This window comes from Cetorhinus maximus, chromosome 26, assembly GCF_964194155.1.
Source record: "Cetorhinus maximus chromosome 26, sCetMax3.hap1.1, whole genome shotgun sequence".
Classification (NCBI taxonomy): domain Eukaryota; kingdom Metazoa; phylum Chordata; class Chondrichthyes; order Lamniformes; family Cetorhinidae; genus Cetorhinus; species Cetorhinus maximus.
In genome coordinates, this window is record NC_135904.1 from 30,691,259 (window position 1) to 30,710,721 (window position 19,463).

The 19,463-nt window shown below is 43.0% G+C and overlaps 1 protein-coding gene across 1 annotated transcript in view; it reads right to left on the reverse strand.

Moving 5' to 3' along the window:
* Window positions 1–19,463, reverse strand: part of LOC144668413 (lamin-B3-like) — a 68,995-nt gene that overhangs the window by 37,658 nt on the left and 11,874 nt on the right. The window contains exons 2-4 of the mRNA XM_078530437.1: window positions 14,828–14,984; window positions 14,596–14,721; window positions 12,696–12,866 (exon numbers count right to left, since the gene is read on the reverse strand). Of these exons, the coding sequence (XP_078386563.1) occupies window positions 12,696–12,866; window positions 14,596–14,721; window positions 14,828–14,984 (454 nt within the window). The remainder of the gene's footprint in view (window positions 1–12,695; window positions 12,867–14,595; window positions 14,722–14,827; window positions 14,985–19,463) is intronic.

The window sequence follows — 19,463 nt, forward strand, 5'->3', positions numbered from 1 at the left end:
CAAAACTGTGGCAAATGGATTTCAATACAAGATGATGGGAGATCACCCACTTTGAACCTAAAAAGGATAAGTCAGAGTACTTCATAAATGGTGAAATGCAAGAAGTAGTGGAAGTTTATGAGACTCAAGTCCACGTGCATAGACTAAAAATGTAATGAATGAGCATAGAAAGCCAAAAAAGCTAATTGAATGGTGGCGTTTTCATCTAGAGGACTAAAATATAGGGGATTAGCAGTCTTACAACACCTACACAAAACCCTGGTTAGGCCACACCTAGAGAATGGTGTCCAGTTCTGGACATCACATTTTAGAAAGGATATGTTGACCCAAGAGGGAATGCAGCCTAGATTTACTAGAATGATACTTGGACTTCAAGGGTTAAACCCTGAGGAGAGATTACACAAACCTCAGAATTAAGGTTAAGAGATGTTTTGATGCAAGTTTAAGATGATGAAGGGGAACTGATAGGAAAGAGAGAAGCCATTTCCACTGGTGGGAGAGTCCAGGACTAAGAAATATAACATAAAAATTACAGCCAGTCCTTTCTGGATTGAAGTCAGGAAACACTTCTACATGCAAAGGGCAGTATAAATTTGGCACTCTTCCACAAATGACAGTTATTGCAAAATTTTGAATTTCCAATTGACCCAAGATTGATAGATTTCTGTTAACCAAATGTGTGGGGCAAAGGCAGGTTTATGGAATTAGTTCAGATATCAGCCATGATCTCTAAAAGAAGAGGAGGTGAGAGGGGCTGAATGGCCTTCTCCAGCTCCTATAACCCCAATTTTGAAGGGTCGGAAATGTTCAGGATGGCGGCTTATGACCTGTGCAACTTTGGGTGACATTTGAATATTGCAGACTTTAAACCAATAATAGGTTCTGACTACAGGCAATAACCTTGGATTCACTGGTGCATGACATTCACTGAAGACTAGGGTTGACACCTTATAGTGTGAAATAGGAAGTGCTGTCCAGCGATTGTGATCGCTGCTCCAGACCAAAGAGCTAACACAAAATAAACCTTAGATTTTCATGTTACAACCTTAAAGACAACAGTTTCACTGAAGGTAATGTACAATGTCAAGTTCTTATTTAAATAGCTATTATATCACTGAATTAAGGCATTAGAGGATCATTTCTATTGCACACCTTTTTCTAGCATTTATCTATGCTAGGCTGGAGGATTTGCTCAAACGAGCCAACTTGTTTTGTATTTAAAAGGAAGACAGTGGTCGAGGAAGATACTTGCCTTCTCATTTCGCTCAGAAGTTTGTCCTTGTGAAGTATGCAAGTTTCTGATGGATTACAGCCAAGAAATTACATTCCATTGCCTGACAACACAGCTTCAGACTGGACACTTTCCACTCAGGGGTCACAAGTACAAGTGAGGCAATTATTTCTGAACTTGTAGTGGCAGAAGACCTGGAACAACCCCCTTAAATGACCCCTTCCCAGTGATCACAGTATATAAAAAAAAATTGCTACTTATTTTGGGAGGTGGGGGGAGTAAAGGGTTAAACTAAGAGGAGAAACGGATAATCCCAGCACATGGTTTCCAAACCAACGTAAGACACAAATCAGTTCCCACCTTCATTATTTCATATTAAAATTTTGACACACTCTCTTTCAGCATATCATATGACCGTCTGAATGGATTAAGGGAACACAAAACTAAAATATTTTTTTCCCTGCTGCCCAATAAAAACAAGGCCCTAAAATAAAAAGAACTCTCCTCTCAACATAAGGGGGGGAAATATGGACTCTTGCCTTCAAGGGGCTTCATAACATGTTCACTAAGAAGTGACATTAAGAAGAATTCACAGGGCCAGCAAATCTCCCAGCTGCACAGCTGATGTCACTGCAAGGTCAACTCAAACCATAATGTGCCAAAACAGATAGCACTATAGCATCAAGCCCCTGTTCTGTTCCAAGTGCATCTTGATTCAATTCATTCAGAAGTAAAAAAAAAGCAATAAATACAGGAACAATTAATGCCATAATTCCAGAGTCAATTCAAATTACTTTGCTTCTTATCCTTCCTTCTACCATCGCTATACCTGAGTGACTTGATGCTTCTGTTCCTGGCTTTCTATGTTTCCTGCAATCCTTTTCACTCTGTGTTTCTGCATTAATCTTCACACAGCTGGATTTATTCCCCTCAGGATTTTCAAATTCTGCAAGATATCTGTTTCTACTATAGACATCACGCATTCTATATTAATACATTGGTGGAAATGTACTTGCACATCCCAAGAATGGGAAAGACTGTTTTGTTAAAGGTGGGCCTCAAACGAGTAGCAGCAATACGGCAGAGCAGACTACATGAGGCAATATTTTTCCTCCTTTTCTAAGAAATCAGGTCTAGTCCAAAAATACTGAAAATGATTGCCCTAGGATAAAGGCCTAGGGCAACAATGCACATGAACATCATCATCATCATCATGTTCCCCTCCAACCTGAACATGATATTGACTTGGGCATAAGTCACTGTTTCTTCATGGTCAGAATCCTGGAACTCCACATTGAATAGCATCGTGGGAGAACCTTCACCACACAGATTGCAGAGGTTCATGAAGGTGTGGCTTACTAATAAAGGCCAACTAGGGATGGGAAATAAACACCTGCTTTGCTGGTGCGGCCCACATCTCGATAATTAAAAGAAAATGACAAATTGAAATAGTTTGTTGCTATAAATTTCAGAATATAATACACAATGAAGAGTGCAGGAGTGCATGCCAGGAGCAGCACGAGGCATACCTAAAAATGTCAACCTGGGTGAAGCTATAACACAGGACTACATGCCTGCCAAACAGCAAGTGATCGACAGAGCTAAGCGATCCCACAACCAACGGATCAGATCTAAGCTCTGCAGTCCTGCCACATCCAGTCATGAATGGTGGAGGACAATTAAGCAACTCATTGGAGGAGGTGGCTCCACAAGTAACTCCATCCTCAATGATGGAGGGGCCCAGCACATCAGTGCAAAAGATTAGGCTGAAGCATTTGCTACAATCTTCAGCCAGAAGTGCTGAGTGGATGATCCTTTCAGCCTCCTCCAAAGGTCACCAGCATCACAGATGCCAGTCTTCAGCCAATTTGATTCACTCCATGTGGTATCAAGAAACGGCTGAAGGCACTAGATACTGCAAAGGCTATGGGCCCTGACAATATTCCCGCAATAGTACTGAAGACTTGTGTTCCAGAATTGCCGCACCCCTAGCCAAACTGTTCCAGTACAGCTACAACACTGGTATCTACCTAGCTGTGTGGAAAATTGCCCAGGTATGTCCTGTACACAAAAAGGACAAATCCAACCCAGCTAATTACCGGGTTCATCAGTGAAGTAATGAAGGGGTCATCAACAGTGCTATCAAGCAGCGCTTGCTTAGCAATAACCTGCTCACTGACGCCCAGTTTAGGTTCCACCAGGGCCACTCAGCTCCTGACTTCATTACAGCCTTAGTTCAAACATGGACAAAAGAGCTGAACTCTTGAGGTGAGGAGAGTGACTGTCAAATGTGGCCTTGATGTCAAGGGCAGCAAGGAGCCTGAGCAAAACAGGTGTCAATAGGAATCTGGGGGGAAACTCCTGGCACAAAGGAAGATGGTTGTGGTTGTTGGAGGTCAGTCATCTCAGCTCCGGGACATCACCGCAGGAGTTCCTTAGGATAGTGTCCTCAGCCTAACCATCTTCAGCTGCTTCATCAAAGACCTTCATTCCATCGTAAGGTCAGAAGTGGGGATGTTTGCTGATGATTGCACAATGTTCAGCACCATTCACGACTCCTCAGATACTAAAGCAGTCAATATTCAAATGCAGCAAGACCTGGACAATAGCCAGGCTTGGGCTGACAAGTAGCAAGTAACATTCGCATCACACAAGTGTCAGGCAATGACCATCTCCAACAAGAGAGAATCCAACCATTGCCCCTTAATGTTCAATGGCATTACCATCACTGAATCCCCCACTATCAACATCCTGGGGTCTACCATAGACCAGAAACTGAACTGGACTAGCCATATAAGTACTGTGGCTACAAGAGCAGGTCAGAGGCTAGGAATTGTGCAATGAGTAACCCACCTCCTGACTCCCCAAAGCCTGTCCACCATCTACAAGGCACAAGTCAGGAGTGTAATGGAATACTCCCCACTTGCCTGGATGAGTGCAGCTCCCACAACACTCAAGAAGCTTGATACCATCCAGGACAATGCAGTTGCTTGATTGGCACCCCATCCACAAACATTCACTCCCTCCACCACCGACACACAGTGGCAGCAGTGTGTATCATCTACAAGATTCACTGCAAGAATTCACCAAGGCTCCTTAGACAGCACCTTCCAAATCCATGACCACTACCATCTAGAAGGTCAAGGGCAGCAGACACATGGGAACACCACCACCTGGTCACACACCATCCTGACTTGGAAATATATCGCCATTCCTTCACTGTCGCTGGGTCAAAAATCCTGCAATTCTTCCAGACAGCACTGTGGGTGTACCAACACCACACGGACTGCAGAGGTTCAAGTAGGCAGCTCACCACCACCTTCTCAAGGGCAATTAGGGATGTGCAATAAATGCTGGCCCAGCCAGCAAAGCCCACATCCCGTGAATAAATTGTTTTAAAAACTGATTTTCATGATGGGAGAATCAAATTTGCTTGATCACCATGCATAATGCACATCTAGATTTTTTGCAATACTGCCAAAGTGACCCCTCTTCTTAACAAAAGTAGTGAGCAAACCTAACTAAGCTAAAGGGCCCATTTCCATTGAGTTTGCTGAGCAGCCAGCTCCCACGCCTATGCAAAATGCGCCATATTCAAGTGGACTGAATGAACCAACAGCGTTTATTATTCAATTGAAAGCTGCATGCGAGATGCAGACAAGTCGATACAGCAAGGTGGAACTCTTTGTACTAATGTTGAGTTAAAAATATTAACTGTTAACATGGCAGAGAAAGGGAAAAATTACATGGCAACCTTCAAACTCATGATAGAAGTTGCTGAAAACCAAAGTGACAGGGTAACAGTATTAGAAGAGCAACGTAAATAGTTTGAGGACAGCAAATCAGGCACAGCTTCCATACAGGTAAATAAATCTGAAGCAAGATTCTTAAAACTTAGCATCTTGATAATTTCTTTCAAAAATTAATTTTATAATTGCCGAAAATTAATGAAAACAAGAAACGATTCTCTTTACCTTAAACCCAGAAGAATTTTTAAAAATGCTATTGAAATGCAACGTTTCTAGCAAATAAGCATCAACATTCACAATGTGTCTTCTCAACCAGCTGCAAAATTGATTTGATACCATGTATAAAATGCACCTTAACTTCCAGATAAATTTTTAAAGAAAGAAAAAAGTGTATTCAGAGGATTACAGTAGATTTCACTGCATGGAATTTCCTCAAGACGTTTTCCTGATCAGGTGCCATCACTGTCGCAAAATTGGGAGAAATCCCATTTAGACAGTGTTTCCACCAAAGTTAACAGTGATCAAATCAGAAGAATTCGAGGAAATTCCAGGCACCAAGCTTTAATCCCAAGGAAACTGGCCAAAGTAAGTATTTAGCTGTGGCATGAATTTATAGACATGTTGTAAAATGAGCTGAACTGAGGAATTTGTTTTGTTAAATGGCGTTTGACTCCCACACTGCAGAAGAGTACAACTACGACGTGGATTTTATTCAAAACTTGCACCATAACAATGGTGCAGGTGCATCTTCAGTGCTTGCTATTATTATGGAGCAGAGCCTGCCTTGGACCCAGGTGGACATTAGCTCTGCTGCTTCTGACTCACTCTGTGCTCACTATGACACATTCAAATTCTTCCATCAAATTTTGGTTTAATTCACGACCGGCAGATCAGTGAGCTCCAGGGTCTCATGTGCGGCATTTGTCAACAATATTGCCAAAGCAGTGAATTCCAGGCTACTGACTCAAAGAGAAGTTGTGAAAGGCCCTAGCGCAGACTCTCAGAATCATCGCAAACAACTCAAAAAGGCAGGGCAATGCAGAACTACAGGAGTCTTGCTCACATGAGCCCTTATGGGACAATCGCAAAGCCCATAGATTGTAAGTATGACCGATGACTGATGGAGCGATCAATATTAGTTATTTCCAACACACGGGTGGACTTAGTATTTATTGCTTTTCTGTAAGGAAAAAAGCATGATTGGTCTTAAATCAAACATGCAGTCACTTAATCAATCACACTACTTTCCCTTGGCTGGGTAGCAGCTGACTACATCAATCAACACCAGCACATATGAGACATTTTGAATCGGTCTTGGATGTTCTTCCGGATCGTGTGTCACCTATCACTCCTGTGACGGCACCATTTCCCTCAGGATCAGTTCATTTTCCTATACAATATTTAAATTGATGGCTCTCAAAACCTTTTTTGGCTGAAGGATCCTTTTTCAAATGTATTAGTAATCATGGCTCCCCATTTAAATTATAGTATTTATAATATGAAGGACCTGCATGTAAAGTGTGCTTTCATAATGCTTTTGAGAAAACAGGTATTTACTTACAGATACCAGCAGGATGGTTGTGTCTGTCTATCCTTAGCAGGAGCTCAGGGAGAGCACTAGGGGAAAGAGCAGGAACACTGGCGGGGGAGGGTAGGGGGCCGGAGCAGAAAGCAAGTGCTGGAACATGGAAGAGGAGTGTGTAAGAAGCAGGAAGTAGAAGCACTGGGGTTGTGGGGGGGTGCGGTGGGGGGGAGTGGGGGTGGAAAGAGGTGGTGGTAAAAGAAAACATCTCTCAGAGAGCACAAGAGCAGGAGTATCAGGGTAATAGACCGCACTTCCAGCTGCCACTTGCACACTCACTCATTCACTGTTAACAATGTCGCCCATTCAGGCCACCCACCCATAAGGTCAGCCCTGCATTGTGGACTCCCTGAAAAGGTCTCCATCGCACACAAGTGTCCACTTGATAATCACTAATCTAGATAGACAATAGTATAATCTGTGAATGCAATGATATGCTGGAGGACTAGTGGCCACATTCCTCACTCATATGGCTGTGCACTTCTCCATATTCAGGAAGGCAGACTGATTAGCAAATTAGTGAGAATAATATGAATTAAGCTTCTTTATTTACAGGCAATAAGCACATGCACAGGGTGAGCAGTTATAGCAATTCTCACCTTACCCCACTTCCTTCTCCCACTCAAAGAAAATATGTCATAGTTCGCTGTTGTAATATGCCTTTAAGGGATAGCAGCATGCCATCACGAGAAGGCAAGTGTGTCATATGATCCAGTCTCAGTTTCACTTTGGCCTGTGAGCAGAAAACAGCACACACAGCTCTGCTGCTGATGTCGTCAAGCTTTCTAACCTTGTTCTCGTGCGCCTATCTTAAATAAACAAACCCACAACATGTTTACACAATCCCTTAAGAGTGATTGGTGCCGTTATATCATTATAAAAGCACATGGTCTTCAACGGTTGTCAAAAAGTGTGGCAGCAAAGTATAGATATGACATGGTGAACAACTTTCGATTATGTTACATGGCAGGAGATGACCCTCAGCATTATGGTCAAGAGCGCAATGAGTCCGCAGCATCAGAGTGTGCTGAAATCGCAGCACGGTGACTGCAAAGAAAAGCTTGGAAGACGCTGAGGCAGTGCTCATATAAAGAGCTGGTAAGCAGATGGATACCTCGTGGTGAGATTGCAGTGCATGGCCTGTCAGTTCATTGAGTGGGACAGCACATCAAGAGAACGAGCACCGGGTTAGCTTAGTTGGGAAAGGCAAGTGACCAGAGTGTGGGCCGACATGACAGTGAGTCAGGGAGAGTCAAACAAAATAACAAAACCATCAGAAAAATCACGCCAGAGGGTTACTACAGGCGCCTCCAGAGTTGAACGATAAATTGAATAAAACAAGGAGGAAGTGATATTGTAAACTTGTTCACAAAACTCCCAATTTGAATTGCGATGCAGCTGGCCTACTATATGTTTAAACAGCTATAGAGCTGTGGTTTCTTGATTCAGGTGTCTGAACCAGACAAGCAAATCAGAAGAATTCACCTAGCAATCAGAAAGGAAGGTCTACATAGGCTGAACAAGTCAGGGTTAACAGAAGAGCTAAAGGATTCCCAAAAGATATGGACATTAGGAGACCAGTTCAGAATCAGGTTAAACCTCTGTATTCAACTATTGTTCATGTCATTGCGAAAGCAGCCTGCAGAATCCATAGACCACTTCATCAGCAGATGCAGAGAAAAAAAAGTCTGTATTGTGATTTTCCAAATGCACAGGGAGCAGGCAGAATTGTTGAGTTGGTGATCACATCCATTCCCATGGAAGCATTCCAGAAAGACCTGCTACACAAGCCCAAAACATATAGCATCAAAGAGCTACTCAAGAGCTACTCGACAAAGCTTACAGGTCTTAAGTCCAGCCCCAATTGTTGACATACTCACTAGAACATCCAAACCTCACAAGACATGTGGAAGGTGTGGCCTTCTCCATGCACCAAGCAAATACCCAGCATTTCATCAACTATGCAAGGCATGTGGCAGAAAGGGCCATTGGCAGCAGCAGTGCACTAGAGCAAAGGCTGATGCAGCTACAAAGAGCTGTGCACTGATCCAAACAGATGACACACATTGTCTATCTTCAAGCAATAGAAATGAACCCATCAGAAACACAGGACCTGATTGACAAACCAAAAAGTGACGATGATGTGCACGATGAGTCAGAGGTGGACATAGGTTTCATCCCGTCAATCTCATGGAAAACAGATAACATCACACCATCCAAGTGTTTTCCAAGATTCAAATTATCTGTGCTAGGAAAGTTATAAATACTCATTATTGGCCAAGATTTACACAAGGGCATGTGCCAAATTACTACCTCTGCAGATTCTAAAAGAATCATGCATCTACAGACATGGAAGACCCCTGGTGAAACCTACTATTGTGCAACTTTGAGTATACAACAGTTCACTAATTCCATGTGTAGGGTCCTGAAGTGCAAGCACAACCAATCCTCCTCGGTGTCACAGATGTTCTCCATTGTGGAGTCTAAAGGCCCAGCAACAGCAGGTCTAAGGCATGCTGTGACCTCACACTAGCAACAATCCATGGAATCAGTCAGACCTCATGCAGTGGATCAACCTCAGGAATTACTCTGATCACCTCGGTTGATGACCCTAATACTGAAATATCCAAAACGTTTCGACAAAATTGGCAGTTCCAAGGGAGCTGCAATGTTACACTTGCAGGAGAATCAGAGTCCATCTATTGATATGGTACTTTCCGTGCAAAACAAACACCAACAGCTACAAGAAGAAACAGCAAATGATTCCACATTACAGAACGTGGGAAACCATCATTCAAGGGTGGCCTGATTCAATTCAACATGCCCACGAACATGTGAAGCCATTTTGGCCTTACTGGGACAAGCTGGGCATCTCTTGAGGAATTGTTTTTAAAGGCAGGCAGGTCATCATACCGGAATCTTTGTGATCTGATATTCTTCAGCAACTTCTTCACTCACATGGGCATAGATCAACAAGATGACTCACAAGAAAGACAGTCTATTGGCCGGGTATGAACAATGACATTGAGGTCGTCAACAAGGAGTGCAAGGCATGTCAAGAGTATATGCCAAGTCAGCACAGAGAACCACTAACTCCACTTGAAGTTACTACCAGCCCTCAGTCCAAAATCGCATCTGATCTCCTTCACGTCCGTGGTACTTACTTCATCAACTTCTTTGCCAAGTACCCCATTATTTGACAATTGCACAACACATTATGCACAACTGTTGCTCACAATCCAAGTGCTATTTTCAGTTTATTTGGTGTGCCTAGGGAGGTCGTTACGGATAACGGTTAGCAATTTATTGGGAAGCCTGTCAGGATGTGCGCAAAGTGAAATATTGATCACACTACTTCTCATTACCCTAGATCTAATATCCTAACTGAACGAATGATATGCACAGTGAAATCCTCAATTCTCAAAAGTAGACAACCCAAGCAAGATCTACACATCACAACGTTACATCGGAGAGCGACACCTCTAAGTGCAACTATTCCTTCACCAGCAGAGCTCATGTTTGGCAGACCAGTGCATGCCAATTTACCTACTCTGACCCATTCTACTCTCAGAAACTAGAAAGCAACTTTTAAAACTGCAAGGGAAAATGACCAACGTGCACAATAAAAATGCAGATACAGAATTGCCAAGTTTACAGTTAGAACAAAAGTTTGCATTGAGGGTCCCATAGAAGGTACATGGTAACCAGCTAAGGTGACAAGGGTTTGTTCAGAACTAAGGTCTAATGAAGTCATTACACACAAAGGTGGAGTAACCCAGGGCACCATTCCAGCTCCTCAATCACCATACAGTCCCATTACATTGAGATAAGATCCCAAATGAAACAGATCACTGTGAGCAATTAAAGAAACCTCCAGGCAAGGTTACCATCACAACATATGGGTGTACCAGGAGATTATCTTTATGCTCGAGAGATTCAGATTCACCAGTCCTACAAACTTATGTAATGGAAACTTAAAAAGTATATGTATCGTAATAATTATATTTCTTTGGAAGGGGGGGTGGGAAGGGGGAAATATCTTTAAAAGAGAAAGGGGGATGTTTTAATATGTCTTTAAAGGAATAGCAGCATGCCATTACTAGACGGGAACTGCAGCATGTGATCCAGTCTGAGTTTCACTTTCACCTGTAAGCAGAAAACAGCACAAACAGCCCTGCTGATGTTCTCTTGCACCTAGTTTAAATAAATGAACCCACAACATGTTTAGAGAATCCCTTATGACTGATTGGTGCTCTTCTCAAGAGGCTGCTCAAAGTCTACCTGCTTCTCAGCAGACTTTAGCAGCTTACCCTAAACGTGTGTCCTATTCTTTTAGTGACCTCTCTCAGCTGGGTGTTGTGACTCCTTTAAAAGGTCATAAGAAATAGTAGGCCATTTGGCCCATCGAGCTTACGCCACCATTCAAAAAAGATTGTGGCTGTTCTGATTGTGACCTTAACTGCACCTTCCTGCCTGCTTGCCATAACTCTCAACCTGCTCACTGATCAACCTGATCAAAAGTCTGCCTAACTCAGCCTTGAATATATCCAGTGACCCAGCCTCTGCTCCACTCAGGGGAAAGAGATAATTCCAAAGACAAACGACCCTCAGAAAAGAAACTTCTCATCTCCGTCTTACATGGGAAATCCCTTATTTATAAACTGTGCCCCCTAGCTCTATATTCCCCCACAAGGGAAAACATCCTCTCAACAATTACCTTGTCAAGTTCCCTCAGAATCTTATATGTTTCAATAAGGTCATCTCTCATTCTTCTAAACTCCAATGAGGATAGGCTCAACCTGCCCTCATAAGACAGCCTCTTCATCTCAGGAATCAGCCAAGTGAACCTTCTCTGAACTGCTTCCAATGCAAGTATATTCTTCCTTAAAGATATCAAAACCGTAACAGTACTCCCGACCTGGTCTCACAATGCCCCGCACAACTGCAGCAAGACTCCCTTAATTTTATACTCCATCCCCTTTACAATAAAATCTAATGCTCCATCTGCCTTCCTAATTGCTTACTGTACACACATGCTAACTTTGTGATTTATGTACAAGGGCACATTTCCTGTCCAGAGTTTGGAAACTGGAGCTGCTAATGAAATTGGCATGGCCCTCTCTGTCTTTAAGCTTCTTCAAACTAGCTCCTGTCAGAGCCCCAGAAGGTAAAATACACCAATCCTTAATGGGTGAACATTGAGCTGAAGCTTTTGAATATGCACCTTTCTCCTTTCACCTTTCTCCTAACTATGCTTCAGTTCTGCCGAAGGGTCGTGAAGACTCGAAACGTTAACTGATTTCTTCTCCACCGATGCTGCCAGACCTGCTGAGTTTTTCCAGGTAATTCTGTTTTTGTTTTGAATATGCAAATGGATTATTCATTAGTTTCCACCAGGTAAAGGTAACAATTTGTTAGACTTTGGTTGACTTGTTGCCTCTCCTGCTAATCATTCACATACTCTTTGTCCCCAGCCCTTCGAAAGTGAGAAAGTGGCTTGCTAGGGTTTTCAGTGGGCAGGTAATTTGCAATGGGTCTGGAGTCACAGAGTAAGGATGGCAGATTTCCCTCCTAAGGGCATTAATGAACTAGATGAGTTATTACGACAATCAAAGGTAGCTTCATGGTCAACATTACTGAGTCTAGCCTTCAATCCCAGATCTAATTAATTGAACTTAAAGTCCACCAGCTGCCATTGTGGGTTTTGAACCCTTGTCCCCAGAGCATTTGCTTTGGGCTTCTTGATTACAAGCCTAGTGACTTTACCACTATGTCACTGTCTTCCCCTGTTTTACTAACGCCTTTCAGGGAAAGAAATCTGCTGTCCTTACCCAGTCTAGCCTGTGACTCCAAACCCACAGAAATATGCTGGATTCTGAAATGGCCTCGCAAGTCACTCAGTTGCCACCACCACATTCTCAAGGGCAATTAGGGATGAATCATAAATACTGGCCTTGCCAGCGATGCACACATCACATGAACAAACACAATGTTAATGCATTTTCCAATCACAGGATGGTAATTTTCTTCACATTTAAGTTAAGCTTTAAGCAATAACTCTATATGGTCAGAATAGGATTAGTATTTTGAGTATTAGAATATTCCTCAGAACTTTTGAAGCAGAACAGGTTACCTTGGCATGAAAGTTTCCTTCCAATTTCTCCCTGTACTGTTTGATTTGTTCATACTGATCTCCTCTTAGCTGTTGAAGCACCTCAGCTAGTTTGCTCTCATATTCCTGCTGACCACCAGCCTCGATTTCTCGTAGTCTAACTTCATGCTGCCTCTTGGTTTCCACAATTTCCTGTGTGAACAAACATTAGCGCAAAGTTACAGAATAGTCAAGACAGTTCATTGGATTTATCATAAATATTCCAAATGTGCACTTTTAAAACAGGATATTAGAATATAAAAATATACAAGGAACCGTTCGACCAAATGTGAAACCTTCAGGCCTCTGAAGGCTTGACCATTTTTTAACTAATTGCTGGAATTTTCTACCAAAAGGAACATTTGCAGCACAGTGTCACTAGGTGTTGAATCACCAATGCTAAAAACAATGGAATACAAGATGAGGAGCAGGTTATCCATTGCACTTAACCGCTACGCTGAGAAAAAGAAAATTGGCACCAGGCTTAACGGATCACTGTGGTGATTCTCAGAGCAGGTCACTCATCCATTACTCTGGTGGCATAAGGGCCCGTATGCAGGGAGTGGAGGGATGAAGTGGGGCAGAGAGAGAGAGATGAATTTCAAAAAAGATATACAACTATTTTAAAAAGTATCCTTTATTATCCAGGAAGCGAACTACATTTGTTTAAAAATGCTCGATTGATAGCACCCTTAAATTTCGGATCTTATCCTTCCAATGTTCAACACAACTGGCTCAAACACAAAAATGTAAAAATTTATTGGCAAAGACATCAGAGTTCTGGTTTTGCCCATAAGTGGAAACATCAGGTGGAATTTAATGCCTCCACCATGGCAAGCTTGGGGGCATTTAATCGGGCAGGGTGATAGGTAAGACCCCGGTGCTTTCCTGCATCGGCTCCGGTTAAGTCCGTGGTGGGAAGGCTCATGGACGGCCTTCCCACACCGCTGCCAACTGAAGCTCTCAAGTGCTCAATGAATGCCCACTGAAGGGCCACATCCTGCTGCTGCTGGCATTAACCCAGTAGTGCCTGGTGGGGGGCGGGGGGTGCTCACCATGCAGCAAGCCTGAAAAGTAAACCTTTTGTCAGGGTTGTTTGAGGGCTTCCTCGTCCAAAGACACTCGGTGCTGATCAAGGGCATTGGGAAGGCAGGGAGGGGGGGGCCCCTCACGCCATCAGTCACCCCTGACCCGGGTTCCACGGAGGTTCTAGGCCTTGGGTGAGCGCATTACTAGTTGCGGCCACCGCCTCCCCGGTGGCGCTGCTGAGCAATGAAGAGGTCCTGGCCTCTGATTGACCAGCAACACTCAACAGGGCAGGGCTTCTACCCCCTGGGGTCCTTGATCCCAGGGAGGGCCCGTCATTGCCCAGTTAAGTGCCTGGTTGGCAGCTCTCCTTCCCACGACGAGGTGACACAGTGCTAAGACCCCCATCGCCCACATTAAATTCCCCCCACCTTCGAAGTTTACACCATCAAATCATTTCGTAATCTTGAAGGCCTCAATCGGATACCTTGCAACCTTCTCTTTTCCAGAGGAGAGCGCCCCAGCCTGCTCAAGTCGACTGGTCTACACTCTGTGCAGAATCTAATTTGTTAATTGTTCACTCTCCCTGCCCTTACACTTTGATAAGGATGTTCCGCCCATTGATATGTGGAAATTTTATTTTTTTTTTAAAAAATTTTATCACGGTGGGTTTATCTTTTTTTTTTAAAAACAAGTATTTTGTTATTGCTTCTGACAGCAACTTCTGATCCACGAATACATACCTTACTACTTTGAATTTTGATCTTTGGTCTCTCCCAGTCAGTGCCAGTGCTCAATGTGCGGTCACCCTGTCAAGGGATCCAGACAGTTGTAACTCTAAACGTTAGAAGCTTACCTTCTCATAGAGGCTTTTCTGGAAATTGAGCTCTTCCTGTAATGTTTGTGCCCTGTTTCCCAAGTCACATTTTTGTAATATTTCACTTTGTAATTGTGCTTTGGCACCTTTGGCAATCGAATTAATCTGTAGAAAAATGAAACAGATTACACAAGAATCAACTTTTTTTTTTTTGAGGGGGTCGGGGGTGGGTGGGAGGGAGGGATCAAGGTTGCTGGCATGTCATGCTTACGTCTGCGAGCTGAGCTTTGACTTCAGACAGCTCATTCTCCAAGTTCTTTTTCTCGCTCAGAGATGTCGCCAACTGAGCCTCTTGGGAATTCAGTGAAGCTCCCAGAACTCTCACTCGGGCCAAAGCAGATTTCAACTCCGATTCCTTTTGAGTGTTTCTGAAAGAATACATCATTATTTAACAGCTCAAAATCGATTTGCTTTTCAATTATTTCTACTTGGACTTAAGTTAATTTATTTCACTAGTTCTAACATTTGATATATTTAAATCAAAAACAACCTGATGGATCATTACCAAAAAAAATTTGAAAGGAGGACTAGCAAAGCAAGGAAGGCATACTTCCTCACTCTTTAAAAAAAAAATGCTTCTTACAGTTACTTAAAAAGTCAGCAGAAATCAAAGACCAGGTTAGTACTTCACCTAGAATTTGCTCCCATAAAGAAATACAGGTCCAATTAGTTTTCCTTGCACAATACAATGCTAACAGAATTGCTATGTTGTTGACTAATCATAATGGATCCAATTTGTTTTTACTGTATTATGCAAGGAAAACTGAGTTGTTGACTAATCATAGCAATCGATCTCAATTAGTTTACAACAGATCCCTAACTAACAGGAGGGCATAAAAAAAAAGTACTGCTCAGGGATCAGCCCTACACGTGTCATAAGCAACTTATGTAAATATGAGTTCCTTATAGTTATAGTGAAACTGTAACTGATATGGTTGACAAAATCTTATCAGCCACTGGAATGCTGAGTTGGCAAACCTAGAACATGCTGAGATTTGCAAGTTCATGAAGCCAGACACATCTATGAATAGGTTAAGAATATTATGTCTACATGCATTTCCTGCCCCCCCACATTATAAATTCCTACTTCCATATTCATACTAGAAGCTGCCTATGGGGACTTGGCACACTGGAGTGATATATCGGGATAGTACTTAATGGAGCTGACGGGGTTCCCGCCCACTGGCAAGAAACCCCCATTGCCTCCAATGGGGAAGGTCCACCAGTCAGGCACTAACTGGGCAGTGGTAGGCCTTCGCCAGGATCAAGGGCCCTGGGCTGGGGGGTGCAGAAGTTTTGCCCGCTGAGCGCTTCTGGCCAGAGCTGTGCTTTGTTTGGCAGCACCACCAGGAAGTCGTTGGCTGCTGCTGGTAACGCACCCTCCTGAGGCCCAAGATCACTGAGGGTCCACGCCTCAGGTGAGTGATGGCTGGCAAGGGTCAGCAGCAAGGGCAGGTGGGGGTGGGGGGAGAGAGTCTCAAAGGGCTCCTTTCCCGATGATGCTAGGTCCCTCGATTAGCCAGAGGTTGCCTTGGAATGAATTAGCCAGAGATTGCCTCCAGAAGCTCACAACCAACCCATCCAGCTTTGCTTCTCGGGCTTCTCACATGGTGAGACTCCCGCCCACAGCTAGGTAAGTACCAGCAGGATGAAGCCATTAAGTGGGCATTAACTGTCCACTTAAGAGCCTCGATTGGCAGCAGGCAAGGCCATCCATGAATTTTCCCATCCCCGACTTAATCAGGGCATTGGCGGGGTCCCCACCCATCACCCTCCTGCCCAATTAAATGCCCCTCTGCCAACTTGCCATGAGGGAGGACATTAATTTCTACCCACTGCCTCTATTGGAGGTGCTGCAGACAGGATGTTGTAAATACAATGAGATGCACACTTTATGCCAAGAAACGGGGACAAAAAACAAACAAAAAAAAAAAATCACTCGAGGACTGCACGCGGGCTTAATTATCTGTGTGCAAAGTCAGGTAACAGGTGACTAGCATATTAAATAAAACCAGGGTGACCACAGAATACAAAACAAAGAACACTGGTTATTTCTCGGACTACTGGTTATATCAACAGCTTATAAGAAATGAAGAAAATAGCCCAGCAACTCTACACTATATCTTGGGAATGCAAAAAGAGCAGATTCACTATGTAGACTGAGGTACATTTCATAACATCAGAAGCCTAGTTCTCTAAACTCTGGGAACAACTGAACAGAGGAAAGTTAATAAAGATTTTTGCTGTACTGTAAAACGCCTTCAATTAAAGTTGTTTGCTGTTTTTAGTATTGTACAGCTGTTATTCTTCGGAACGAATTACATTGCATTGTCTCATTAGCAAAGCACTCTAGCCAACCGAATGTGCAAATAGAATGATGAAATGGAAAGGTGTCCAAATTAATCATTCCAACTGAATTGTGGTGTATGTGTTTTGTCAGGCAGTTGAGCATTTTCATTACGTTGTACTAGTTGAAGTGGTTTGGTAAGCTTTCTTTGGAATGGTTGTGTTTCCACTGGGATCAATGCAAGTTTAAGATTGAAACAATTACTTTGTTTTAAATCCACGGTGTTCAGTTGGGCGAGAAATTGGTCATCCAAAATTGCTCTCAGCTCTGAAGACAGACCTGCAACCATCAAGCATCGAGTGCAGCAATAATCCAAATGCAACCCAAGTTTGGAAGATAAGAGCTATTGTTGCACTCCCTCGTGTTCACAAGCAGCTGCATGAACATTTCATGAGCTAACAAAGCACTTTAGTTGAAACCCAAGTGATATTAATGGAACCCATTCCTAAAAAAAAAAATCAGTGCTAGTTCTGGCTCAGTGGTAGATCCTCACCTGAGTGAAAAGGTTGTTGGTTCAAGTCCTGCTCTAGGAACTTGAGCACATAGGGCATTGAGGTCATGAAATGCACCATAAAAAAAAAATGCAAGTTGTATTTTCCAAAAGCATATAGGATGCCAACTTTAACCCTATGAGACAACCAATTTAGTTAGATTAGAACAATACCTATATTCTACATACTTGCATGGAACATTCCAACTAATATCTTGTACAAATTCAGTATTGCTTCATTGTTTACTTATATTACATGCTCCTACGCATGGAATCCAGAATTTTGTGCGCCTCAATTTTTATACAGCTAGCAAAATAATACATGGTGCATTACTCTGCATTCATTGGCATTTGTTACCTAATCTGTCCATTCTGGGAACCTGCTTAAGTTCACTTACATTTAATTGTCTTCATGGTCAGCTATGCCTATAATATGGTATCAGTAATTTCAGTTTTATTCTTCCTGAGGATGTATCCAAAACAGTTCTATACCTGGAATACAGTTAACAGCCATATTAAATAGAAGTGGATAATTAAACTACAGATCTCTTTCTTGCATAAGAAACTGATTCCTGGTGTAATCTGACAGAGCACAGCATCAAGGAAACTTAGCAAAACTGATGGGAAATCGGGTGAAAACTCTCATCCCAGCAGAGAGGAAGATGTGGTTGTTGGAGGGCGATCACCTCAGCCCCAGGGCATCGCTGCAGGAGTTCCTTGGGATAGTATCCTAGGCCCAGTATTCTTCAGCTTCATTAATGACCTTCCTTCCATTATAAGTCAGAATGGGGATCTTCATGGATGATTGCATTAAGTTCAGCATCAGAACTTGCATTCATATTGTGCTTTTCCTGACCTCTGATGTTTCAGAATACTTTACAGTCAATTAAGTACTTTTTGAAATGGAGCCTATGTTAAAGTGTAGAAAACGTGGCAGCCAATAGGCACTCAGCAAACCCGCCCTTGGAATGACACTCAAGTAACCAGCCTTGATTTTTGTGCTCAAGCCCTGGATTAGGATTTGAACCCAGAACCATGTGACTCAGAGGTAAATGTGTTGCCAACTGAGCCACAGCTAACAATGACATTACTATTGCTGAATCCACCCAACATCAACAGCCTAGGGGTTACCATTGACCAGAAACTGAACTGGGCCATATAAATACTGTGGCTACAAGAGCAGGTCAGAGGCTGGGAATTCTGTGGTGAATAACTTGCCTCCTAACTCCTCAAAAGCATCTACAAGGCACAAGTCAGGAGTATGATGGAATACTCGCCACTTGCCTGGATGAGTTCAGCTTCAACACCATCCAGGATAAAGCAGCCCACTTGATTGGCACCCTTTTCACCACCCTAAACATGGACTCCCTCCACCACTGATGTACAATGGCAGCAGTGTGTGTACCATCTGCAAGATGCACTGCAGCAGCTCACCAAGACTCCTTCAACAGCACCTTCCAAACTCACGGCCTCTACCGCCTAGAAGGACAAGGGCAGCAGACGCATGAGAACAACAGCACCTGCAAGTTCCCCTCCAAGCCACAGAGCATTCGGACGTGGAACTAAAATCAGCATTCCTTCACTGTTACTGGGTCGAAATCCTGGAACTCCCTCCCTAACAGCACAGGGGTGTAGCTACACCACATGGGCTGCAACGGTACAAGACAGCAGCTCACGACCACCTTCTCATGGGTAATTAGGGATGAGCAACAATGGCTGGTCTTGCCAATGATGCGCACAGAAAAAAAATTCAACTACCTTGTTCTTTAATTTCGCTATCATCTCTACAACTAGTAGGTTAAATACTCAATAACCTCATCTCAACTTCCCTGTTCCAATGTCTATGTACTTACTGTGTTATATACAATCATTACTATCTTCTGAAATTCATACCTTTGGGTTTTCAATAATTTGTACAGATTTCTTTTTCAAAACTATGACTCCAAATAAGGACTCCAATCTTTGATTCACTATCAACTTAGTTTTCAAAATAAGTGGTTTTCCACTCAA